This window comes from Rosa chinensis, chromosome 5 (assembly GCF_002994745.2).
Source record: "Rosa chinensis cultivar Old Blush chromosome 5, RchiOBHm-V2, whole genome shotgun sequence".
Taxonomy (NCBI): domain Eukaryota; kingdom Viridiplantae; phylum Streptophyta; class Magnoliopsida; order Rosales; family Rosaceae; genus Rosa; species Rosa chinensis.
Window position 1 is genome coordinate 15,693,600 of NC_037092.1, and position 25,075 is coordinate 15,718,674.

At 40.4% G+C, this 25,075-nt stretch overlaps 5 protein-coding genes and 1 pseudogene across 6 annotated transcripts; 1 reads left to right on the forward strand and 5 right to left on the reverse strand.

Moving 5' to 3' along the window:
* The first annotated feature begins 8,384 nt into the window (after nt 1-8,384).
* On the forward strand, nt 8,385-11,365 carry LOC112167319 (annotated as a pseudogene).
* A 555-nt stretch (nt 11,366-11,920) lies between these two features.
* Nucleotides 11,921-14,734, reverse strand: LOC112203261 (receptor-like protein EIX2). The gene has a single exon (XM_024344251.1). It carries the CDS (start codon nt 14,732-14,734, stop codon nt 11,921-11,923), a length of 2,814 nt encoding a protein of 937 aa, XP_024200019.1.
* Nucleotides 14,735-15,403: 669 nt separating this feature from the next.
* LOC112167472 lies at nt 15,404-16,788 on the reverse strand. The gene is made up of 2 exons (XM_024304502.2): nt 16,500-16,788; nt 15,404-15,766 (listed from the first exon to the last, which is right to left on the reverse strand). The coding sequence occupies exons 1-2, from the start codon at nt 16,714-16,716 to the stop codon at nt 15,618-15,620; spliced, it is 366 nt and encodes a 121-aa protein (XP_024160270.1). The 5' UTR covers nt 16,717-16,788; the 3' UTR covers nt 15,404-15,617.
* Nucleotides 16,789-17,337: 549 nt separating this feature from the next.
* On the reverse strand, nt 17,338-19,098 carry LOC112167471 (peptidyl-prolyl cis-trans isomerase FKBP13, chloroplastic). Of its 2 annotated transcripts, none has more exons than XM_040506420.1 (5): nt 18,678-19,098; nt 18,390-18,482; nt 17,937-17,997; nt 17,774-17,847; nt 17,338-17,663 (listed from the first exon to the last, which is right to left on the reverse strand). In XM_040506420.1, the coding sequence occupies exons 1-5, from the start codon at nt 19,044-19,046 to the stop codon at nt 17,544-17,546; spliced, it is 717 nt and encodes a 238-aa protein (XP_040362354.1). In that variant the 5' UTR covers nt 19,047-19,098; the 3' UTR covers nt 17,338-17,543. The 2 variants fall into 2 exon arrangements, with proteins under 2 accessions (XP_040362354.1, XP_024160269.1); XM_024304501.2 differs by having other exon boundaries at nt 17,779-17,847; nt 18,678-19,090.
* Nucleotides 19,099-19,212: 114 nt separating this feature from the next.
* Nucleotides 19,213-20,681, reverse strand: LOC112203262 (pentatricopeptide repeat-containing protein At2g01510, mitochondrial). The gene is made up of 2 exons (XM_024344253.2): nt 20,649-20,681; nt 19,213-20,083 (listed from the first exon to the last, which is right to left on the reverse strand). The coding sequence occupies exons 1-2, from the start codon at nt 20,679-20,681 to the stop codon at nt 19,496-19,498; spliced, it is 621 nt and encodes a 206-aa protein (XP_024200021.1). The 3' UTR covers nt 19,213-19,495.
* A 71-nt stretch (nt 20,682-20,752) lies between these two features.
* On the reverse strand, nt 20,753-22,120 carry LOC112203263 (pentatricopeptide repeat-containing protein At1g33350). The gene has a single exon (XM_024344254.1). It carries the CDS (start codon nt 22,118-22,120, stop codon nt 20,753-20,755), a length of 1,368 nt encoding a protein of 455 aa, XP_024200022.1.
* Nucleotides 22,121-25,075: the final 2,955 nt, after the last annotated feature.

Here is a 25,075-nt window from a genome sequence, read left to right on the forward strand (position 1 = left end):
GATTACTTCTACCAGTTTACTTAATACTAGTTTAGCAGTATATATGTGGGATCATGTGATTTTCTTTCACATGCAAACAGTAGTATGTTTTGATCTGTAGCATACTTTGTTCTACACATGTTAATATTTCTTTAAAAATAACGAATTGTTTAAGCACAGGAATGTACAATAAAGTGCCTAGACAAAATTAAATGTGCTTTTGATGATCACTTAATCAAAACTCATGCAGGTAGCTATCCTGGATGGTATAACTATGGGACGTGGGGCTGGAATTTCACTCCTAGGAATGTTTCATGTGGTGACTGATAAAACTGTACGTGACTGCTGCTTACATAATGTTTCACCGGTGGTTCTGTTTTGTTTGAAGTAGTTGATTGTTTTGGCATATCATAATGTTTACACCTTCAGCTAGCTGAATCATTCGGTTTTTAAAATTAAAGCAAAGTTGAACCCTATACTGTAGGTTTTAATGGAAACTCAACCCCCTTTGGGGTGCACATCGGACAAAAGCAATTTGATCACAATCATAAAAGCAAAGTTGATCTACATCTACCATTTACTCCAAAATTGATGCACCTAAAAAGTAGTAATGCCCTGGGTTTTAATTTCTTTTGAGTTTAGGGGTAGTTCCTTTTTTGGGTTCTATAGAGACCTGATATTCTTATTTATTAGCCTTTGTCTTTTGTTAGTTTTGTTTCTGTTGCATCTTTTTTTTATCTGTAGTGGAAATTGCAGTGCAGCTATTTTATGTTTTTGTTTCTATACAAAAACCTTTCTATTGTTGCAGCCATAAGCGTCATAGGTATTCTCCAGCAAGAAATAGTAAAGGTTTCAGTTATGATCCTCCATATGACCTTAAACAGGGCTTACTGAAGGTAACATGAAATTATGTTTTCTCTATTTTTGCTTTTCGTTTTGAGGAAAGGATTGAGATCAATTTTAGTTTCGTCATGTATATTTCGCTTTGTGTTGGGGCCAGCTGGAAAGTTGGGTTAGTTAAAATATCTGTGGCTTCTGAAAACCTCTTTTTTGGTTTATAGCAATCGCAGGCTTTAAATTTGTCAAGGCCAATGTGAGTCCCTATCAATATTTTGAACTTGAGTTTTCAGAATAGGAAGATCATATTATTCTACCGAAACTTGCAAGCTCTGCCTACTTTTTGTATCATCTGTTAATTATTATGTTTGTGATTTTGGTTTACTTCTTAATGTCATACTCAAGGATCAATTATAGCACTAAGCTATTAAAATCTGATTTGAGTGTCTCCTAGGCTACATTACATAGTACAAAAGAAAAAGAAAACAAAGCTAACATGTAACTTATACTCTTCAACTGTTATTTGATTTTAGGCAGCGTAATAACTTGATGTGGTGAAAGTTTCTTATGCTTTCGTGTTTGATTATGTTTCAGATCAATGAAGCATCCAACTATACCCAAAGACCCAAAGTTCCATATCCCCTAACATGAGAAGGTCAAGTGCTGCTTGCCATGGAATTGTGATGAGCTCCTACTCTTGTCAAAGTGAAGCTTGAAGAAGACAAGAAAGAAGCTTGCCTTATTTGTTTCTCACAGCCATGTTTATTCTCTCGTTATGAACAAAAATGAATACTAATTGCTAGGCTAGCCTTGTAGTAGGTGAATTGGGGTTTTGTTTTGCCCATTTTGTAAACTGTTAAGGATGATGATTTCAGATAAAATATATGTTGTCAACTGTAGAAATTGCAATTTATAGCATCAGCTACATATTTTGTGGATATCATCCTCTTTATAGAATCTGATGTTTAGATATAAAGTTGAGATCAGTTTTAACCATAAAAACTGATGTCTAATAATAGAGATACATCAATTCCAAAATGAAAATCGATGTTACTAAAATATAGAGACATCGATTTTTTGTCAAAAATGATATATTACTGAGTACCAGACATCAGTTACAAAATGAAAATCAATGTTACAAAAATATACAGACATCGATTTTTTTGTCAAAAACGATATATTACTGAGTACTAGACATCGTTTTTTCCTTACACACTGATGTTAATCTAAGTAAATATATCGGTTCATACAATACTAAACTTTGTATATTGAATCTAAAATCGTGGTATATGTAGCAAATTACGCTTCAAAATCATGAACAACAAGAAATGTTTATGGGAATCGATGTCTGTAACAATATCAGTCATCGTTTCTTAATCAATAACGATGTTAAAATGCAAAGTTGTGTTGTATGATCTATATTTCTTTAAGCATTAAATACAATAAAATGAGGGTTTAACAATAGTAAAACATGCAAGTTTGTTATCATTTAAACCTATTTACATCGTTTTATAATAAGCAACTGATGTCTAAACTAATACTAGACATCGGCTAAAAACAGATGTCTGGATTTTCCGGATCTTTCTCATCACCCACTAAGACATCGGTCGGGTTTTTGTTTCTCATCGGTTTTTGGCCGATGTCTGGGGCCATAATTCTAGTAGTGGTAGTGGGAGATGGGAGAGTTGCCACAGGGTTAGTTGATGCTTGAACTAGCGAGAGAATTGGCTCTTCTGCAGTGGCTGAGGGTCCAGCCTCGCTCAGGCGAGAGGGATCAGTGGTCCTTTGACGGACCTGTCAAAAGATACATAGTGAAAATCCTGCCCAGATTTTAAAATTTAAATAGGATAAGACGGGGTCAGAGTTTACCAGTCGCATTCCTAGAGGTTCATCATCTTCAAAACTCTCTTCGACGAATTGAGCTCGATCGCGTTTGCAAGCAAAGACAGCAGTGGCCTGTACGAGAAAAGAGTCATAACTCAAAAGGGGGGGAAGCACCAAATATACAAGTTTAGGATCGTTCTTAACCAAATTACCTCAGCAGGATCTTCATCATGCGAAGACTCTCCCTCAGAAGTCTCCTCTGCTATTGCCTTTTGTTTCCCGGCCTGAACAGAGGCTGTCCTTCTCCGGGTAGTTTGCTGCAAAACACACTCAGGAATAAGAGCGGGAAAATCAACACAAGGAAATGGAATGGTGAAGAAAGACAAAAACTTACTATTGCCCTAGGCTCGTGGATTTGTATCCCTGGACGCAATGAGCGAGAAGGTAGAATAGGTCGCGGGGGTTGTTCTGCAGGTTTAGAGAAGCGCTCAAGAATCTCGCGGTCCTCCGGACCAGGGCTACTCATGCCACTAAAGATCAGGACGAAGAGTTCGTCATGTGGCCGGTCCCAACAGTTCACTGACACTTCTTTCCACCAATCAGCATAGTCATCATCGACATCGTTGAGGGGGTATAGCGCTCTGACCCAAAGGGGAATCACTATCAAAGTAAACTGACTCTGAAAGGGGGCAGACCCAGGTGGGGCTAATCTCCGCCAAGAGGTGTAGTAATTGGCAGAATCAACCAGAGGCCAGGGTACCAACTGGGCCAACCCAAATTGGCGAGCAAAGTGGTTAAGGGCGTAGAGCTCGTAACCTGCGCGATCAGTGGCAAGACGAATATCCAAGCAGGAGATGGCGCGACGAAAGGCCAGGAGGGCTCTTTCACTATGATCCCGTCCACTGGGTAGAAAGCCATCATCAAGGGGAGGAGGGAATCGCCTAGAAAGGACTATTTTTGGGTCCGACATCTCTCCCAGCAAGTACAAGTAAATAAAACACTCGGAGTAGGGTGGAGCTCGATACCTTACGTTGCGGCAAAGCCAGTTCCCCAAAAGGGAATCAACTGGAGGTTCCTTTGGAATATCGCCGCGATGGAAGAGAGTGAAATAAATCTGCAGCCAAAAGGCAAGGATCCAGAAGGGGCCGCTAATGTCGGTATCAAATGGGCACATTACGGCTCTATAAAGGGAGCGATATAACGCACCCAATACAGGTTGCCCAAGGCCAACGCAAATACCATTGTAGAGAGCAATGGCCAGAGAATTCCAGGGCCCAGTAGGTTTGTTGGAAGAAGTGCAAAAGATAAATTTGCAAAGCCAGAATTCCAGGAATGCTATACCTCCTGTATGGTCATGCTGGGTGCAGTAATAGTCGCGCCAGAATGGGTAGAATTTGTTGTGATGCCCTCGACCAGCCATATCCATTCTCAAAGAAAATTGAATGCCATCAAATTGACCATGCACATAGGGGTCAAAGTCAATGGGCAACCCCGTGATGGTAAGAACATCTAGCAGAGTTATGCTCATCTGCCCAAACCGGAAATCGAATGTATTGCTGGAGGTGTTCCAGAAGCAAAGAGCGGCGGCTAGTCGTGCAGGGCTAGTATTATGGGGAAGACAGAAGCATAGATCGATGGTTTGGGTGATACCCACCGCGTCCCATCGGGCCAAATCTCTCGCTCGGACCTCCTGATACCAAACCTTTTCCTCGGGAGTGACAGTAGGCCAGAAGCCCACTTTCCTCCTTGGTCCCCAACTGCTAAAATCACCAGGCACCTGCCGAAGAGCTGCTATGGGACGGCGGATGGGAAGCCCATAATAGGCCATAGCATCATCTGGCAAACGATCGCGAGGTGTGGGACCCAGACTTGCTTGACTATCACCGCCACCAAAGCCCATCAGTCGGCTTCTCTCCTCTCCGGTCTGACGTCTACATCGAATACTCATGTTAGTCCGCCAGTTGAATGCGGCTTTCTCAGTGATTTCATCTGCCTGATCAATAACTAATGGTTTCTTGGATGCCATTTCTAGGTCGCAAGGATTACTTCTCCATTACACCTCGATTTATAGCTCAGATATTTTGGAGATTAATTATTAGTTGGGCCAGTAAGTGGCCCTGGTTGATAATTAATGAATCATTATTCCATCTTGAGAATCGCATCTAAGGCGACAGTGAAGATACTTCTCCATTACACCTCGATTTATAGCTCAGATATTTTGGAGATTAATTTATTAGTTGGGCCAGTGAGTGGCCCTGGTTGATAATTAATGAATCATTATTCCATCTTAAGGATCGCATCTAAGGCGACAGTGAAGATATTCCACCTTTTCTTACCACCGCAGGGCCAGCATAGTGGCCTGATGTTTTTTAATTAAAACATGATTAAAACCGATGCGGTTTTAGATGCTAAAGTTGCAGCAAGTATGGTGATTTCACTTGGTCACACATCATGATGTCGATAGCCATGATCCAATCATCCTCTTCAGCATAAGACTCGCGAAGGATTACATGACAGCAAACAGTTTGCTATTTTGCATCTTATGTCGCCAAGTACTATAGGCCTTGATCAAGCCAGGAAAGCGGCTCCAACCCCTACATTTGAGAAAATCAACAGAGAGCCAGCGAACAAGGCAGATACTTGTTGCTATACACATGGCGAAGCAACCACCAAGGAAGAGAAGGATCCTCATTCACGATCAAAAGCAGTCTCCTTCGCATGAGGGGCCCGCTAAAGTTCTGATCTCCTACAACCTGTCCAACTTTCATCAATTCACTGCAGACCAGACATCAGATCCATGGGGGGGCAATAAAGTTGGCAAAGGAAGCGTCAGTTCATGACAAAGGCAATTCAGTAGTGGCATTCAAGCTTTATGGCCTATTTAGAGGCCTATATGGAAACAATCAAGCCAATACAAGTGGCTTTGGAGCGACAACATTATAAGATTAGTGCTGATTCAAGACCTCTTCAGTCAAGACGAAGACCTTTGACTTCGAGGTCTGGGGGGGCAATGTTTGGACCCAAAATGAGCATTTTGGCCTAATAAGGCACGTCTTGGAGAAATTGAGCCAATGTCAGTAGCTCAAGCTATATATTGTCGACAAGTTCTAAATATATATTTAGAGGTTAAATAAAGCCTACTATGGAAGCATGGAAGTATGGAAACATGAAAAGTCAACTTTAGCACATTTTCCTACTTCGGCTAGGAGAAACCGAGCTAAACAAGGAAGGAGGGGCGGTAGACTAACCAAATTAAATCTAAATGAGCTAAAAATGTCCAGCTTAAATCTACACTCATAGTGGAACATTTCTTATGAAGAGTGTCAGAGCTAGATTTGAGTGGAAGGCCTTCAAAAAATCAGTCCAATCTTTTGCAGAAGCAAAACTGGAAAACTGGACCTGTAAGAGGTCCAGCAGCGTTTCCGGCCCAACCACTATATAAAAAACTCTGAAATTTGACCAGGATGATCTACACTCATAGTGGAACATTTGTTATGAAGAAGTCACGGTCAAATTAGGAATGCTTGATGGAGATATAATTGAAGGAATAAAGGAGCCGAAAGTGCTTCCTTATCTCCAAAATTCATCATTCCTTATCTCCAATTATGCCTAGCTCCTTATCTCCTTATCTCCGAAATTCATCATTCTTTATCTCCAATTATGCTTCCTTATCTCCAAAATTCATCATTTCTGATCTCCAATTAATGCTCCACTATCATTTGTTTAATGCTAAATGCTTTGGCATGGTAGCATATAAATAGAGGTTACAAATTCATCACAAAACACACATTCACAACAACAACATCTCTAAGATGATCTAAGTTCTCTCTAGAGCAACCTCTCTAAGAGCAACTCCTCTCCTTCTCTTTCTCTTACCGGTGATCACACTCCTAGTCCTAGTCTTCTCAGAAGCCAACTTTCAGTGCCACCAAACCCTCTGTCAACGTACTTAGGTCCTAGTCTCTTCGGGAGCCGACGGTAGTGCTGCGACCACAACGGTTACAGAACCAGCCAAGCAAGGGTAACGCCCTAGCAACCCAGCCAAGCTAAAGTCACGCTTTAGCAAGTTCTCCTCACTTCCCAGTGGTTCTCGCTCGTCTAGATCTACAACATCGAGTATCGATTATGATTTTCAAGAAGCTCAGCAAAAGTCCTCGCCACGAGGCACAAAGAATCCCATGACGAGGTTGGTGCTCTCCTCGTCCACAATCTCTTGAAAGAAGTCAGGTCAAGGGACACCCCCGACGACCGCACCAGAACGATGCTGGCATGCCCGCGTAAGAAAAGAGACTGTTGACCAGCTGCAACAAAATTGGAGCCAAACAAGGCTCGTATCCAGTCACTAGCTGTAACGCAGAGTAAGATTGGGTTGCAGTGGGTCGTAGATGAATGAGTGTCGCTGCATGCAATATTGCATATCCCCAAGCAGAAATAGGGAGATTGGTGCGCATAACCAATGTCCGCGCTATCATTTGTAGTCGTTTGATAGCAGCTTCTACGAGACCATTTTGGGTATGAACATGGGGAACTGGATGCTCTACATCAATCCCCAGTGACATGCAATAGTCATCGAATGTTTTCGATGTAAACTCCCCAGCATTATCAAGTCGAATTGACTTAATAGGATGGTCAGGGTAGTGAGCCCGTAGACGAATAATTTGGGCGAGGAGTTTACATAAGCAGCATTTCGAGTGGACAATAGCGCGACATGTGACCAGCGTGTCGACGCATCAACCAATACCATAAAGTATTTAAAAGGTCACCGGAGGTCGCCGGAAAAGTGGCCGGAAACTGGGGCAAGCGGTGGTGGCCGGAGCTAGGCTGGACTGTGCAGGGGCGCTGCAGGGGCTATGCGGAGGCTGTACAGCAGCTGTGCGGAGGCTGTGCAGGGCTCGTGCAGGGGCTGTCGGCAGTTTGTCGGCAGATGTCGCAGGGGTGTTGCAGGGGCTATGCGGAGGCTGTGCAGGACTGTCGACAGCTATCGGCAGATATGTGCAGATGTGTGCAGGATTGTCGACAGCTATCGGCAGGTGTGTGCGGGACTGTCGGCAGCTTCTCGGCAGGTCTCGCAGGCGCTTCGGCAGGTGCTCGGCAAGGCTCGCAGACGCTTCAGCAGATGCTCGGCAGCTACACGGCAGATGTGCGCAGGCTCTCGGCAGCTCTCGGCAGGGGCTCAGCAGCTACACGGCAGATGCGCGCAGGTACTCGGCAGCTCTCGGCAGGGGCTAGGCAAAGGCAGAGACCGGTCCGATTTTTCTGACGGCCGGTTCAGGGGTTTTCCTGCCGGTTTCGGTGGTTCCGCCACCGGTTCTGGGCTCCTTGGGATTAGGGCTTCGTTGTGTGGGGCGGTGGTTGCAGGATTTTGAGGGCTACGAAATTAGGGTTTCAGGGTTAGAGACTCGTGCTGATAACGTATTTTAGAGAAACTGAATTTGAGAGGAATTTGCTGTGTATTCTCATTGATAATATGGGCCTCTTTATATAGAGGATTACAATACATAGAATCTCAATCATATAAGGAAAGTAATTCTACATTGATTAGGATTCTAGATCCTTCTAATTAAATCCTATTACCACTAGGTCAAGTAACCTAGAGTTTGAGCTAAACACAAATTAGGTTTTCCTTGAACACTCCCCCTTGTGTTGCCCAAACGTGGTGCTTCTCTCGTTGCCTCGTTAAAAACCTTGCCGAGTAACAAAAACCCAGTGGGACAAAAATAACCTAACACTCCCCATTAGGTTTTCAGATTCGGTTCATGTTTCAAGATTTGGTAGTTTTGGGGTTTCACGGTGGGTTTTCATGTTTTCCGGCAATTCCACCCACTGTTCACGACAAACAAGGCATCTATCTTCATCTAGACATGGAACTCTATAAGATGGTATAATTAATTTTCAGTTTTGATTGAGATTGGAGAAATCGGGATTTTGGTGGATTATGTGTGTATTGGGATTTATTTCTGTATACAAATATTTCAGCTGTTGTCTATTTTCTGTATCAGCAATCTTTCATTGAAAAAAAAAAGTAATTTATCTCCAATCTGCAAGACTGAATTAAAGTATAGTTCTAACTATACTTTAATTCAGTCTTGCATTTTAAATTAGTGATCATTTGGTTAGAAATATAGTTCTAAATAGAGATTAGTCTAACTTGAATTAAAGTTAGTATTGTATTGACACATTATTATTGTTATGGTAGTGAAACTCATAGTTATTGTGCTTGAATTTTGCTTGTCTGAATCAACAGGTAAGTGATGGTTATCTTGAGAGGATATTCATGAGCCCAGCAGCTGTGAGGGCTGGAAATCTTATCCGCGAATGGATGGAGGATGCTGGTTTGCGAACATGAGCTTCAATCCTAATTTGTTTGCATCCAAACAGTAGTGTTTGAGGAATTCTTGGCTCATGTTTGTTCTTGATTTCCAGGTGGGTTGATTGCTTGGGAAATGTACATGGTCAAACAACAGGAGTAATTAACAGTTCCATCCCCTTATCCATTAACAGGATACTGTCGTTGAGGCCAGGATATTTGATGGGTAAAAAGGCATCATTTCTGTGGTATCTGCATTGAAGGTTTTGTGTATCAATGGAAAATTGGGAGAACTAAAGAGGCCGGTTGAGGTCAGTGTAAAATTGAAGTTTTGTGGAAACATATCATTGGCTCATTGAAAAATGTCATTGACTACTTCACAAGAAACATTTCACTAAATCTCTTCCAAAACTGTACGCATAAATTACTCTTTGGTGGCGCTGCTAGAATTCTAACTACTAATATCATGTTGCTTTTGCTCAACATCTGTAGGTAATAGCATTTAGTGATGAAGAAGGAGTAAGGTTTCAGTCTACATTCATAGGAAGTGCAGCTGTAGCTGGAATTTTACCAGTTTCAGCACTGCAAATAACTGATAAAAGGTTTCATCAAATAAATCCCAATTTATATCTATTTGTAACACCATTCTTTATCAATAAATTTATGATTATAGACTTTATAGTCCTTGTTCAGTGGTGTGACAATTCAAGATGCTGTTAAGAAAAAATCCATAGAAGTTACAGAGGAGCACTTGCAGCAGCTCAGATATGATTCAAAATCAGTTTGGGTTATGTTGAGGTATAATGCCCTACGCTGGTTATGTTGATAACCTGTATTAGAATATTCTCTTTGGAAACAGCAATAAAATGGATGCATGTTATAAGTTCTTCTAGTGCCCTGACTGCAAACTCTGCTGATTGTTTCATGTTATAGATTCACGTTGAACAAGGGCCTGTACTGGAATGGGTTGGTTTTCCTCTTGGAGTTGTTAAAGGCATAGCTGGACAGACAAGACTAAAGGTATCAAAAGTGTTTCAGCTTTACATGGGTGCTTGTCTAAATTATGTTTCATTTAGTAATCATACAAACAAGAAAAATTTCCATAGTTGAAATTGTACTATGCAACTACACATATGTTTGGAACTCATGACGATTCAAAAAGGGACTAATATTTATTTTTAGGTCTGGAAAAAAAGGAACAATATCTTTATGAGAAACTACGCACGTCTCATGAGCTTCCCATAAGGGAAAATTTCTGTATAATTTCATGAGAGAACCAAGAAGTTGAATGCAAAAGCTCCTTATATGTAATTATAGATTCTATTTCATCATACAGATGTTGATGTATAGAGCAATAAAATACAATGGCATTATATTATACTTTTATTTCGGCTGGGCCGTCCAATATACATAAACATTGTAGGTTACGATGAGAGGTTCCCAGGGGCCTGCTGGAACAGTTCCAATGTCCATGCGTCATGACCCTATGGCTGCTGCTGCGGAAGCCATTGTATTGTTAGAAAGCCTATGTAAGCATCCTCAAGATTTTCTGTCTTTTGATGGTCAATGCAAAAGTTACTCATTAGACTTGGCCAAGTGCAAGTAATGCTATTCCAGGACAGGCAAGAAGTTTATCTCTTGACATTGCTAAATTTGATATTAAATGCTAAATCTGGTAATGAAAATGATCTTCTTGATTTCAGGTAACATTCGCAGTAGATTTACGTGCAATTGATGACATGGGACGTGAAGCTGTTGTATATGAATTATCTAACCGATTGTATCAAATATGTGATAGGCATTCAGTTTCGTGCACAATTGATCGTAAGGTATGGAACTTTCATATCCTAGACAATCATTTGCAGGTAACTTAACAAGTAAGACAGTAACCTTACATGCTTTGAACATTGTCAGCATGATGCAAATGCAGTCATTTGCGATTCTGAGCTGACTTTGAAGCTGAAGTCTGCGGCTTATCTTGGGCTCAAGAGAATGACAGGTTCTGTTCAGGATGAAGTACCTGTATTAATGAGTGGAGCAGGACATGATGCAATGGCTCTGTCTCATTTAACTAAGGTTTGTTATCTTTGATTTGCAAGATGAATCATGAACCATATGTTACTGTTTGTGTTATTTCCTCTGGTGTATAATTCTGCTCTCCAAAAATATGAACAGGTGGGTATGCTTTTTGTCCGCTGTCGAGGAGGCATAAGTCACTCCCCTGAAGAACATGTATTGGATGATGATGTTTGGCAATCCTGGCATTCATTGAGACTGAGCTCTAGATTGGAACATTTTTTCAGACATTACTGTATATAGGAGAAATCTTAATAATCTAGCATGTGACAATTGTACAGTATCGTGATGAGTCTTGTATGTGATTTCTTATGTCAAGTACAAACCAAAAATTAAGGGATCATATATATATATATACTTGCAATCCCCTGTATTGCTGATTTGCGGTCACCATTTTGGCTAACCATGAGTCATTTTTTTTTTTTTTTTGAAAAAATAAAGAACATCATGTTCTCATTTTACCATTACTGTCACATTTTTTGTTCTCTATTTATTAATAATGATAAGAGTACTAGGCCGGAACAAGTTACATATGCCAATTAGCCCGTACGCATTCCACTCTTCAAAAGAGGGGTCTGGCCATTATGCAACAGAAAAATTTACAAAACAAGAGGAGGACATTAGAACCTTACCTCTTCAAGGAAACTACACAACTTTCTACCAAAAACAGAAGCCAAAGTTGATACTATGGACACCCAAACTGACAATACAAGTGAAAAATGAAATGCATAGCAGTTAGATCGCTGCTGCCGTTACCAAAATAACAACAGCAACATCTAATCAAACAACAAGGTTCATAAGGAAATGGACATCGTACAATCTTACATTACTACACAGATAGAATAGATAGAAATCAGCATATAAATAACTAGTACTTTCTTTTTGTTATGTTTCGGATCACCATCTTCCTTGTAGACGAGCTAGTTTCAATGCAATTGCTAGTGCAACTTTCTCTTTGATGCAGTCAAAGAATTGAAAATAGGCATATCTCCATGACTTCTTCAATATCAATGTGCCGCAAACACCCCAAAACCCTATGATAAAGCCGAGCACCGCGCTGGTATAGAAGCCAAGCTTTTTGTCATCATCTTCATGATCTTTATTGTCTTCTGCACGAGGCTCATGCATCTTATTGTCTCCGTCTTCTGGGCATTTTGAAAGAGGAAATCCACAGAGCGAAGGATTGCCCTCATAAATAGATGGATCATCGAGCGTCTGAAGTTGGTTGCCCGAAGGAATTCTTCCGGTCAAGTTGTTGCAAGACAGGTTCAAGTGAGACAAGAAGGTCAGAGAAGCGAGACTTTGTGGGATCTGTCCTGAAAGCTGGTTCTGGGAGAGGTCAAGTGCTTCGAGCAACTTCAAGTTTCCAATTTTTGAGGGGATATGTCCACTTAATTGATTCATGGACAAGTTTAATGCACCTAATTGAACGAGGCTGCAGATTTCTTCAGGAATTTCACCTTCTAAATCATTACTTGAAAAATCAATAATGAATAGAAGCTGCGCATTTTTATCTAAGTATTCACTTGCTCTTCCTTTTACTGTCACAGTTGTTACTTCTAAATCTAAAAAGCCCGTCCAGGCGAAAGGACCATAGTCGACTAGAGAAATCAAATTATTCAAACACTTGGGAATAGTCCCTGAAAATCTGTTGTGACTAAGGTCTAGGTTCTGAAGCAGAGGAAGACTGCACAAATGATGAGGAATATGTCCACTTAAAGAGTTCGATTGCAATTGCAGCACTGTGAATGTGTCCACTTTTGATCCTATCCAAGAAGGTATGCTTCCAGTAAATTTGTTGCCTCCAAGATAAAGTCTCTCCAAACCAGAGCAATTTTGCAAGGCAGAAGGAATTTCTCCGCTAAAATGATTGTTGTCTGTCTTCAGTATATGAAGAGAACTTGGAATGCCCATTGAGCTTGGAATATTACCGGACATATTGTTGTTTGAGACATCCACAACTTCTATGTTGCTCCACAAACTCCATTCTTTAGGGAATTCTCCGGATAACTGATTGTTATTCAGAGCAAGTTCACCTAGAGATTGAATGCTACAAATAGATGATGGAATAGTGCCATCAAATTGATTATGGCTCAGAACTATGGACAGCAGCTCCGGAAAAGAGTTGAATCGGAACGGAAGCTTTCCGCTTATTTGATTGTGAGATAAATCCAAAAATTCGATTTGCGAAGATATATTAAAGAGCCATTCCTCTGGTATTGGACCCGAGATTCCAGCATTCTTAAGTGAGACCTCCAGGAGCTCAGTTTGAGATTGAAGCCATAGAGGGAAGCCAGCACCTACTCGGCAATTGTCCATATGAATAAAAACGAGCTTGAAAGGAGGAACCCATTCATAATCAGTCAAATTGAAAATGATGGGCACATCTCGGGTTGTGCTCAAGCGTAGGGACCCTAATCTTGTGAGATTTATGAAATGGGCTTCCGTTAAACAGCCTTCCCATGAATTACCAGACAGATCAAGGTCAGCCAGCTGAGTGAGTTGTCCCAAACTTTGAGGAATGGAACCGTTGAAAAGATTAGAACTGAGATCAAGGTTAACTAGCTGAGAGAGTTGTCCCAAACTTTGAGGAATGGAACCGTTGAAAATATTAGAACTGAGATCAAGGCTAACTAGCTGAGAGAGTTGTCCCAAACTTTCAGGAATGGAACCGTGGAGAAGATTACCATAGAGGGTGAGATGCTGCAGGCCTTTCAGGATTCCCAACGAACTAGGCAATTTGCCTACCAGCCCACAAGAAGACAAATCTAGTGACTCCATTCTATTAAATGAACAATTTGAAAAACCACTCAAAAACTCTTGAATCCCCCCATCAAATTCGTTGCCATAAAGATCTAATGACTTCAGCTTGCACAAATTTCCAATGAATTTGGGAACTTGACCTTTGAGTCCCGTGCGAGATAAATCAAGGTGTTCTAGAGATTTGAGGGTTGCAAATTCATCAACAGAGGGGTCACTGAAAGAATTATGACTTAGATCAAGTTTTGTAAGGCTAGAAAGATTAAAAATCCATTTAGGAAATGAAGAACTGATAAGATGATTAAATGACATATCAAGGACCGCAAGTGATGTCAAGTTAATGGATTGCAGGGAGTGTGGATTGTTTTGAATAGAACAAGATGACAAATGCAACTCTAAGAGTGAAGGAAGCTTGTTAACAGCATGCAGCCAACTTACTCCTGTGCTGCTGAGGTTCACACCTATAAGACTGAGGTATTTGAGGGAAGAGAGATTAGAAAGCCAATTCAAGTTATTCGAATTGACTCCACCATAATTAGAACTGAGGTCAAGATAGTTCAAGTTTGAGAGGTTACCAAGAGAAGAAGGAATCTCTCCTGAAAAGTGGGAATCTGAGAGATTGAGATAGCTTAAACTCGTAAGCTGCCCAATGAATTTTGGAAAGTGAATTTTGTTGAAGTCATTGTTGCTTAAATCCAAGTAACTCAGATGTTTCAAGCCAAGCAAAGAAGGATTAATTGACTTACCCCACAGGGGTTCTTCATACTTTGAAGAGCTCCATTGATCACCATATGTATGCCGGAGGTCAATCATTGCAACATGACCAGTGCGGTTGTTGCATGAAATCCCTCTCCATCGACAGCATTGATGACCAACCCAAGAAGAAAGCTTGGCAGACGGATCAGTGAGATCTTGTTTAAAGCTGAGAAGAGCTCGTCTCTCTTCCTCCATGCATGATTTCACAATACTGCTAGTGTTTAGGCATGAAGAGGCCAAAATTAACAAGAGCAGTAAGTGGAGAAAGAGGCGAGAGATGGGGTTGAAGTTGACATGGAAATCCATAATTAATTTGAGGCTCTGTTTGTTTGTTGCAGGTGAATGGGGAGCACAAGTGAATTTATAGCCCATTTGTGGTGAGGTGTCTAGATATTTTTAAGTCATCATTCTCAACCCATTTTACAAGTTGGCTCGCAAGTCCTCACTCACTATTGGTAATCCAAGAAGAATATGAAGTCTCCAACAACCACTAGTGTCACTATGGGTCCTTTCTGGGACTTTTCTCTGGTAGAGCGACGTCTGCTTAGTTGATATTTCCCAGCAATTACTGTTCCTGAAATGAGTGCTTCTAACCTTCTAACTTGTCACAATTTTACAAGTTGAGCTCTCCCTCAACAGACTTTCTGCACCGTAGTCTTCGGTGGTTGCTGTGAGTTTTTAGATCTAGCCTGTGAGTTGACGGTCTAGATAGGACAGGTCGTGAGGAAAGATTCTTGTTTGTGTTACATCTGGACATCTGGTACTTTGGTGGACATAAATACGCGTAAAATATCAACTCTTCACATACTGGAACCCTCGGAAAATTATATGGGAGAACAAAACCAAAAATGTAAAACCTTTAAGTAACACAAGTTGCTTGATTTACCATACAATGAGAAACAATTAGAACATACTGGTCTTGCACATTAGCATTAGTACAAAATGATGATAATAAAATTATACTTTGGAACCTTGGAAGGGAGCTACCTCATAGACTACATATATCAAGTGTACGCCACAACAGCAATTTCTCAAAAATACACTTAAATCTCTCTAAGATGCAAGACACATCAGTCTCTCAAATATGACGCCTCTTAACCTTTCCGCCCTTGCCCTTGCCATGACGCCTTCTCTTGCCCACCTTGAACACCCGTTGGGATTTCTTACCCACCCCACCAAAAGGCTTTAATGAACTCTTTGTCTGACTGCCATCAGCCATCTCCACATCTGAAAATCAGAAAGACAACATCCGGATCATTAAACTTCAGCACAGCTGGGAGTAAAGATAATTGATGTGGATGAACGATCAACTGACATATGCTAATGAAAAACTCAAATTTCACCCATCTTATTCGTCTGTGAAATATGATCATTCAAGATGCCTGTAATCTAATAACTAAGAAGTGATAAACCATAATGATAAAGAAGACTGAAGTACCAACTTTTCAAATTCCATGATAAAAAAACAAGCCAAGAGAACTACATTACCAACTTGGTTTACATGAAAAGATCATACTAGCATTATATCTCGCTTACCAATGGGAATGATCTGTTTAAATGACATCAACAGAATTAACACAAACATGCATCCAAGTATCTACGAAAAATAATTGTCTAGTTCTATTTGTTTGTTCAATTCTCTTCATCCATCACCGCACGTTTTCAAATGCATACATATATTTTCAACAATAGAAGTATAGAAGTCCATATATCAAAGTCGCACAACAGAATCAGCACAAATTGTCAAAAACTGCAAATTCAGTAAACCATGCACCAATTTCTTGCTTCCATAATTTGAATCATTATGAAAGCATTGCAGATAAATATCAAAATTTCTTTATTTAGAGCACAAGCAAAGCCAAATGGGTTCACACCAAGTTTAAGCAAAACAGAGTAAAATGGTATAATCACAATTCGATTAAGCCAAAATTAGCATATGGGTTGTTGAAGAGAAGCATACCCATGGCGTTTTCAGAAGGCGTTGAGGTGTTGACGGGGGCGATCTCCATAGAAGAGGAGGCCTTAGAAGAGGGCTTTACGGGCAGCTTAGGGGCGGCGAGGGCAGCCTCTTGGGCAGCGAGCTTGGCCTCGTCTTTCTTCTCGTAGTAGGGCTCTACCATCTCTCTCCGAATAGCTCGAAGCCTCTTCTCTCTCTTGCATCTCATCGACTTCGCCATTGTCTCTGCTTCCTGGTACCGCCGCTTCTTCTCTGTTTCCTTTCCGTTTTAGGGTTTTGCAAAATGAGTCAAGGGTTTTGATTTGGGGTTTTATAGGTTGGGCGAGTCTAGTGGGCATCTGTCACAGAAGTTTGGGCCTGTTCTGTTGGCTTGGGTTCGGGTCTTCAAAGGCCCAGTTTTATAGAGGTGGAAGGATTTTAAGGATAATGGTGACCATGGGTGAAACTTGGGGCGGGTTAACCCGAATCCGTATGGATGCATTAGAGAATGTTACTTCGCCTTGATCCTAAGGCCGAGCAACTGAGCACTTTAGGGTAACGTTCGGGTTTGGACTTTATCGAGTCAATTTACAACTTTGAACTAGATCGTTTCCGGCCACTTGACACCTTGCCCATTGGAAGCCAATCTCTTCCGAAATATTCATCTTTGTCTTTCCATTGAGCCTCTTTCTAACCATATACAATGAGCTGTGACATGTTTGTTATTTGAAATAACCGAATCGTAGAGGTCACAAGTTCAATTCTCACTAACATCAATACATCATGGAATGAGTAATGTGTGGTATGGTGGGGTTAAAAGTTGTAGTTTCACCTCTAAAAAAAAAACATAAAAGGCCGGAGATTAAATAAAAAAGTAAGGCTCGCTAGCGAACTAGTATGGAAAAGCTGAGGATTTACATCAAGTCAAGCATTATAATTATGTGCAAACAACCAGATGAATAACTAATCATCTTCTCATCAGTGTGGCATCCAAAGACAGCCAAAACACTTTGCATTTCACCATTAAGAAAACCATTCACAAAAGCTAGAGGCAAAAGGAAGGGAAAATTAGGTGATCGATCGATTGAGGCACTGCTGGTGTGGCTGGCTCTTTGGCCACTTCTCATGCCTTGCCAATGAATTCCACATCGAACAAAAGAACTGAATACGGAGGAATAATACACGAACCTGCACCATACAGGGGTAACCAATGAGAAACATAGGCCTACCATCTCAGAAAAAGAAGGAGCTAGCGAAAAGAAATAGAAGGGAAGTGTTGGAATGAAGAACATGAATACCTTACCTCCTCTACACCCAGCTCCCCGTGCACCATATGCAAGTTCTGCAGGGATCTTCAAGGTGCGCTTTCCCCCTAATAGAGTTGAAAGAGAATGAACTTTATCTAGCCATTTATAAGGATAAGGATCTAAGGTTAAACACTACATCATGGATTTACTATACCAGCAAGCATGGGAGGAATTCCATCGCCACCAAGAATACCTTGGTCCCACCCTTTAATTACCTATGAGGTGTCCAAAGCAGAATACTTAGTCCAACTTAGAAGGCTAAAAGAGTAATGCTAGCTGCTAAACTGATGTGATTAGTAATGTGACTAGTAGATGTGCTGCAAATAATTTCTCACGTTCAAATCTTAAACCTGGAGAAGTTAAGAAATTTCTTTCAGGAAGAGAAATACACAAGACTTTAGTAGACAAGAATTTCAACCAACGATCACAACAAAGGCCCTAATCCAGTTAACTTAAGTTCTTGAGTTGCCAAATCAATATACTCCAAGCGAAGAACACCACCCAGTTTGAGGAAGTCCTTGGCTCAAATAACAAAAAACTTCTTTAAATTTAACTTTGGCAGAGGCAAAGCACATCAGTAGCTACAACTCATGAACATATTTCATACCTCACCAGCACCAATTCGGAATGAAAGGGGCTTCCCACGATTATAGCTACTATCGAACACCTTGCCATTCTCCAATTTCCCAGTGTAGTGTGCCTGTGCATTTCAATTGCAAAATTAAACTACCACTCATGAAATTCTTGAAGAACTCAATGCCATGTGAACTATGATTTCTTAAAAATTTCTTGTTCTAAGAGAAAACAACAAATAAACAAAAGTATACCCATGTTGGAGAATCAAATACTAGGCTTTGATTATTTGAAACAACACATGATTGGTCTTATTTAATACCTTAATCATCTGTCCCTTAACAGCCTCAGCTCCCTTCCCTACTACTTTGTCACAGAAAGCAAGTCCAGAAGGAGCTACAGTAAATTCACAAGGAGCAACTTCAGCTGCTTCAGTGGGTTGAGCTGGCAAGAGCACATCAACAAGGCCAAAGCAGAAGCCAAAACCAATTGCTTCTCTTCTCCTTAATAAACTTGGCTTCTCATTATTTAGCTGCAGAACATTTTCAGAACAAGGTGAGCTTTTCTGGGCCTGGCTTAAGATTTTGATTCTTGAGGTTTTAGGGGCATTGAAATTCTTCGGTGGTAGAGTACTGAATGTTCTGAGCTTTCTGGGATTGCAAGTGCCAAGGGAAGATGCCACCGAGCTCATTTCGACCACCAGTGTAACCTTGAGAGAGACAGTGCTGGAATTTGGAGAAAGTTATTTCCAAACCCAAAATAGGACCTCTCATGGGCTTGTTGCTGACCAACTCAAAGCCCAATCAGGCCCAACAACTTTGAAAGACAAAAACTAAAGAGCAATATTAGCATGCTAGCCTTCCTCATTACCGTTGGCCTTAACCCTGCTCTCTGTTAAAACACTTTAACGAAAAAACCTTATAATTCAAGCAACTAAGGTTGTAATTCTGATTGTGTTGTTCCTGTTTGTAAACAGCCTTCTGCCAATTGCAGAATTAGAGCCTTTGCACAATACGCTTCCGATCTCAATAAAGCTACTGGCATGCTGCCACTGAGGAGCCTCACCATCATATTTCGCCTAGGATACACATCATTCAGGTAAGCTTTATAAGTTGCGAGCGGCATATAGAATTGGTTTTCTCAACTATCCACTTGAACAAAACTAGAGCCCCTAACCTTCCTCACCTTGTGGTTCACCATTAATTTCCTCACTCTTTCAGCATCATCCCACTTTCCACCCAAAACATACAAATCGGCGATAAGAGAGTAACCACTATCATTCTCTGGTTTCACCATCTTCATGACCTCCTCAACAACTCTTTCGGCCATCTCAAACTGTTTATGCTCCTTGCAAGCCGACAAAAAAGCTCCCCAGACAGCAATATTGGGTTCAAGTCTCATGTTCTTAATAAAATCATAGGCTTCCTCTAACAGCCCCGCCTTGCCATACAAATCGACCATGCATCCATAATGCTGAATCCGAAGCTCCAAGCCACTTTCTTCAATCAAATTGAAATATGTTCGACCCTCCTCAACTAGTCTCGTGTTCACACAAGCACTGAGAACTCCTGTAAAAGTCAGTTCATTAGGTCTTACGCCGCTGTTTTGCATCATCTCAAACAAACACAATGCTTCTTTGCTGTATCCATGTTGTGCCGATCCACAAATCAATGCGGTCCAAGCCATCACATTCTTCTCTTGCATCAACTCAAAAACCTGTTCTGCTCCCTACCCACATTTCGCATACATGCCGAACAGTTCACATGCATCCACAAACGAAACGACGACGTAAGCGTGGAGAAGTGAAGTGGCCACATATACGTGAGAATCAAACCCGAGTTTAACGATATGGGAATGGAGGTGTTGAATGGTTGCGTGGTTATGCAATTGGGTACATGATTTTAGAGTAAAGAGAATGGAGAAGCTGTCGAAAGGTACAGACTGCCGGTGCATTTGAGAATAGATATGCAGAGCTTTATGTGGGGAAGAAAAGCTGCGTATGGCTGCGGCCCATGATTGTAGCTTTTGAGAAACCAACAGAAGGCATGGTTTGTGGGTTTGATAAGATGGTTTGAGAGTTTGGCTATGGCTTGCATTGCTTGGTTAGTTTCATTGGAATATTGGAGATGTTCTTTTTCGTGCCCTAGATATATTTCATCCTATCAACATTTTGTTAGAGAAACAAATTTAAGAAAACTCTGATAAAATAACTAATCACGACCTTATGTTTCCCATTCTTATTTATCTTACTTGCAAAATAGCTCCCTATGCGGTGAGAAATGTTTTATCAAACCAATGAAAATAGAAGCGTACCATTGAAGTACATCGTAATTCGCAAGAAACAATTTTTACCATCTTGAACATCACATGATAGATGTAATAATGACTTTCCAGTGACTACCGTGCATCAAAACATATAGCTCCCTGGCCTTCGTCAAATTTTTGCAGCAAATCATGTATCTTCCCTAAATTTGGATTGGCCATTGACTTTCTCAAATCCCTCATATCTGAGATATGAGAATGAAGCGGAGCACCGTGTTTGCTGTCCGGCTTCACTGTCATCATGACCGTCTCAGCTATTCTTTCAGCCATCCCAAACTGTTTGTGCTCCTTACAAGCAGATAGAAAAGAAGTCCAGGACGCAACATAAGGTTTAAGTTTCATGTCCTTAATAACCTTATAAGCTTCCTCTAGCAGGCCTGCATGACTATATAGTTGGATCAGAGGATGAAGCGGAGCACCATGTTTGCTGTCCGGCTTCACTGTCATGGCCTCCCTAGCTACTCTTTCCGCCATCCCAAACTGTTTGTGCTCCTTACAAGCAGACAGAAAAGAACTCCAGGCCTCAACATCAGGTTCAACTTTCGTGTTCTTAATAACCTTATAAGCATTACTATATAGTTGGACCAGAGAATGAAGCTGAACACGACTTTTGCTGTCTGGCTTCACTGTCTTCATGATCTCCTTAGCTACTCTTTCCGCCATCCCAAACTGTCTGTGCTTCTCACAAGCAGACAGTAAAGAACTCCAGACCACAACATCAGATTCAAGTTTCATGTTCTTAATCACCTTATATGCTTCTTCTAACTGCCCTGCATTACTATATAGTTGGACCATGGATCGATAGTGTTGAATACTAGGCTTCAAACCACATCCTTCAATCAACTTGAAATATTCCCGCCCCTCCTTGACTAGTCCTGAATGCACACTAGCATTAAGAACTTCCTTGAAAGTTAGCTCATTAGGTCTCACACTGGCTTTTTGCAAATTCTCAAATACATATAACGGCCCTTTTGTGTAGCCCTTTTGCACCGTTCGACAAAAATGCATATTCCAAGTCTTCAAATCCCTCTCTTGCAAAAATGCCAACAGCCTGGCCGCTGCGTCCAAAAACCGGCACTTAGCATACATAGTAACCAAAGCTGAACCAACCAAATCGCTCAATCTCAACCCATGACGCACCACAAACCCATGAACTGACTTCCCAAGCAACAAGCCACAAGGACCCATGTCAGCGCAAACTGATAAAACCGGCAGTAGAGTTACAATGTCAGGCTTTATACCTTCCTCAATCACCATATTCCGAAAGAGCGTTACGCCATGCTCATTGTCGCCATTCTTCACATACGCGTCGATCATGCAACTCCATGACTTAACACCTCGCGGCTTCATTTGATCAAACACTGAGCGTGCTTTCTCTACATCCCCCAAACTCTTATACCCCGAAAGCATTTCGTTCCACGCGGCCGTGTTCTTCCTAGGCATTTCGTCGAACAGTTGGTGGGCATGTTCAGCAAACGAGACGACGAAGTACGTTTTGAGAAGAAAGGACGCAACATATGGATCGGAACAAAACCCGAGTTTAACGATATGGGAATGGAGTTGCTGAATGTGGGCATGGTTCTTTAGTTTCACAAATGATTTGAGCGCTCCTTTAATGGAGAAGGTGTCGATTGGAATTGATTCACGGTGCATCTGACAGTAAATAAGTAAAAGTTGGTGTGGAGAAGAAGCGCTTCGGATAGCTGAAGCCCATGAAGTGTGGTTTCTGAGGGACCAAGGGTTCGTGGGTTTGACGAGATAGGTGGAGAGATTGACAATGGATTTGCATTGCATTGCTTGTTCAGATTCACCGGAAGAATTGCGCTGCTCTTCGGTCACTGTTTTACTACTACTTTTTACGAATTTGTTTTTGGTTTTTTTGTTTTCATTTGTTTTCATTTGTTTTCATGGGCCAATCAAACTTACATCGACAGAATGGGCCTTAGGAGAAGTTAATTTCATCTTGAGTATTAAACTATTGCCAAGAATAAGGCATGAGACGATGAGATATGAGGCTTTGTTTGCTCATCTTGAGGTGATATCATGACCCAAATCAAAGAAATTGTTTCTAGTTTTACTTTCGACATGATTTTAAGGCATGAGATATGAGGTTTTGTCATTGTATCCGCAATGACCGCCTAATCCATATCAAAGAAATTGTATCTAGTTTTACAATTTTTGATCGTATTACATGAGACGTTCCTTGAATTCTCTCTCTTTCTGCTCATGTAATTTCCTATGGTTTGACCTTAATTGTGTATTGGAGTCACTTTGAGAAGAACTACTAATTTGGTAATGAAGTGAAATGTAATTTGACAGTGATTGAGCTCATTTTGTTATATACTATATCTGATCTTGAATACAGATATTACATTTTTGTGTTATGATCAGCTCGTGCTCTTTTAGTTGCTGGCTAAGGATATACCTCAAGCATATGTAAGTCAATCCTATGATATGGCTATAATTTTCAAGATAATTGTAAATCAGTTTGCTTATTGTGTTATTGTTCTCGTAAATTATAGTGAAGTAGTGCGTATTGTGAAGTATGTGCATAAATAAATAGCGTGAACTTCACATTTGGTCATTTTCTGTTTGATTTTCTAGCTTTTTGTTTTTTCAATGAATGCTTGAAGATTGCAGTTTTCAGTTTCCATGTGTTTGAGAAATGAATTCTGTATTGTTTTGTTTTTAATTATATTCAATTGGGTACTAATAAGATGTAGAATTTGTGTTTCAGGGATGGAAAAGGAAGGGAAGAGCAGTAAAAGTAGAGTCAGAGTTTGTGCTGCATATTTGTTGGTCTTTTACTATCATATAAGAACTGCATCCATTTTAATATGTGTGCATGTGTATACCTTACACAGAATCTTGCTACTGACCTAAACATGCAAGTCTTGTTATGCTTTCAATGATTTGTGTACTAGTTTGCTAATTATCTTGTAAAGCTTAATTATCATGTAAACTTTTGTAGAAGTTTCATTCCTTTTATTACATTCATGAGAAAAATCAAAATGTAACAATCCCTTTTGTATAAACTTTATTCCTTTCGTGATGCTTGTTTGTTAGTTAATTATTTGGAATATGTGTGGTAGGTTAACTTGCGATGGTGGTAATGATTGTTTATGTTTTTGTTGAATAAGTAGAGTAGCTGCATTGAAATGGAATAGTGAAGGTTCGTTCTTATTTACATCAAGCTCTGCACCGTATGATTGCAATGACAATTGTCCATATGATGAGGTAGAACACATATCTCTGCTGGTACCAACTCTTTAGTTTCTCGTTTTAATGACTTAGAGAGCCCTCCTTGTGCACATGTCCTTTGGGTTTTATCTTTTAAATTAATGTACCCAACTTGCTTTAGTGATATGGAGAATGGTTATTTGCCAAAACAGTGAGAAGAGAGCTATTGTAGCTCTTCTGGAGTTAAAACTCAATTAAGCTACCAAAAGGCATAAGTTAGAAGGAGGTCACTTGTATAAGGTACAAAAGCTATATAGTTGCATTATAAGAAATTTTGATAATTAGTTTTAGGCTAGAATATTGTCTGATATCTAGTCTTGGACCAGAATTTACCGCATGATAATATGCTCTTTATGACAGGTTACTACTAAGGCAATGCAACAAACTAATTTCATCCACAAGGCACCTAAAAAGGTATGATACCTAGCACATGATGCTTGAATTTGCTACACCTACATATTTTATTTGTCTGATTGATCGAGTTTCAGTCTGTGCACTCCTAAATATGAATTTGAATATATGCATCTAGGCAGTCTGCATGTCGAAACTTTTGATATGACATCTACGCATGGCAATTTAAAAATTACTATTCCAATAAAGCCCGACTTTGAAACGATATATAGGTCGCAAAGAATAAGATGAGTTCTTGCTGTGAGCACAGAAAGAAAATTGTTCTGGTAATTATTATTGAAGGAAGCTAGATTATATATATTTCAGGCCTAACCATGAGTTTGAATTGGTTTCCTCTATCATGCTCTTCCCTTAAGTTTATGCGTTTTACACTGCAAATTTTTGAGGCTCCCTTACTGCCATTCCCAAAGAGGAGCACTGCAAAGTGGCTAGAATTTCATATAGTCTGGTTTAATTCATATGGAGCATCTGCTCTCAATTATGTTTGGAGCACTCCTCTAGCTTTTTGACCATTTTGTCATTTTAGGTGTAAATGCCTTTTGTAAATTATAAGAATCATGATCAAAGACATAAATTAATGCAATGCCTCAATGTTACAATTACTTTTGAATCATTTTATTTTGAGAAATGTGGATTGAATATCCTAGTAGCAGTTACAAATCAGTTTATAATTATAAAAATGAAGTAAATAAGAACTGATACATCAATTTTAAAAGAAAAAATCGATGTCCCATTAGACAGTGAATA

Bases quoted from the DNA above. Each gene is read 5' to 3' on its own strand.
- LOC112203261 (XM_024344251.1), bottom strand. From the start codon at position 14,734: ATGGAGGAAGAGAGACGAGCTCTTCTCAGCTTTAAACAAGATCTCACT.
- LOC112167472 (XM_024304502.2), bottom strand. From the start codon at position 16,716: ATGGCGAAGTCGATGAGATGCAAGAGAGAGAAGAGGCTTCGAGCTATT. The intron at 15,767-16,499 runs GTATGCTTCTCT...TCTGATTTTCAG, and splicing joins GCCTTCTGAAAACGCCATGG to ATGTGGAGATGGCTGATGGC.
- LOC112167471 (XM_040506420.1), bottom strand. From the start codon at position 19,046: ATGAGCTCGGTGGCATCTTCCCTTGGCACTTGCAATCCCAGAAAGCTC. The intron at 17,848-17,936 runs GTATAGTAAATC...CAACTCTATTAG, and splicing joins AATTCCTCCCATGCTTGCTG to GGGGAAAGCGCACCTTGAAG. The intron at 17,664-17,773 runs GTATTCATGTTC...TGTATGGTGCAG, and splicing joins CTGGGTGTAGAGGAGGTAAG to GTTCGTGTATTATTCCTCCG.
- LOC112203262 (XM_024344253.2), bottom strand. From the start codon at position 20,681: ATGTACTTCAATGGTACGCTTCTATTTTCATTG. The intron at 20,084-20,648 runs GTTTGATAAAAC...AAATGTGGGTAG, and splicing joins GTACGCTTCTATTTTCATTG to GGAGCAGAACAGGTTTTTGA.
- LOC112203263 (XM_024344254.1), bottom strand. From the start codon at position 22,120: ATGCCTAGGAAGAACACGGCCGCGTGGAACGAAATGCTTTCGGGGTAT.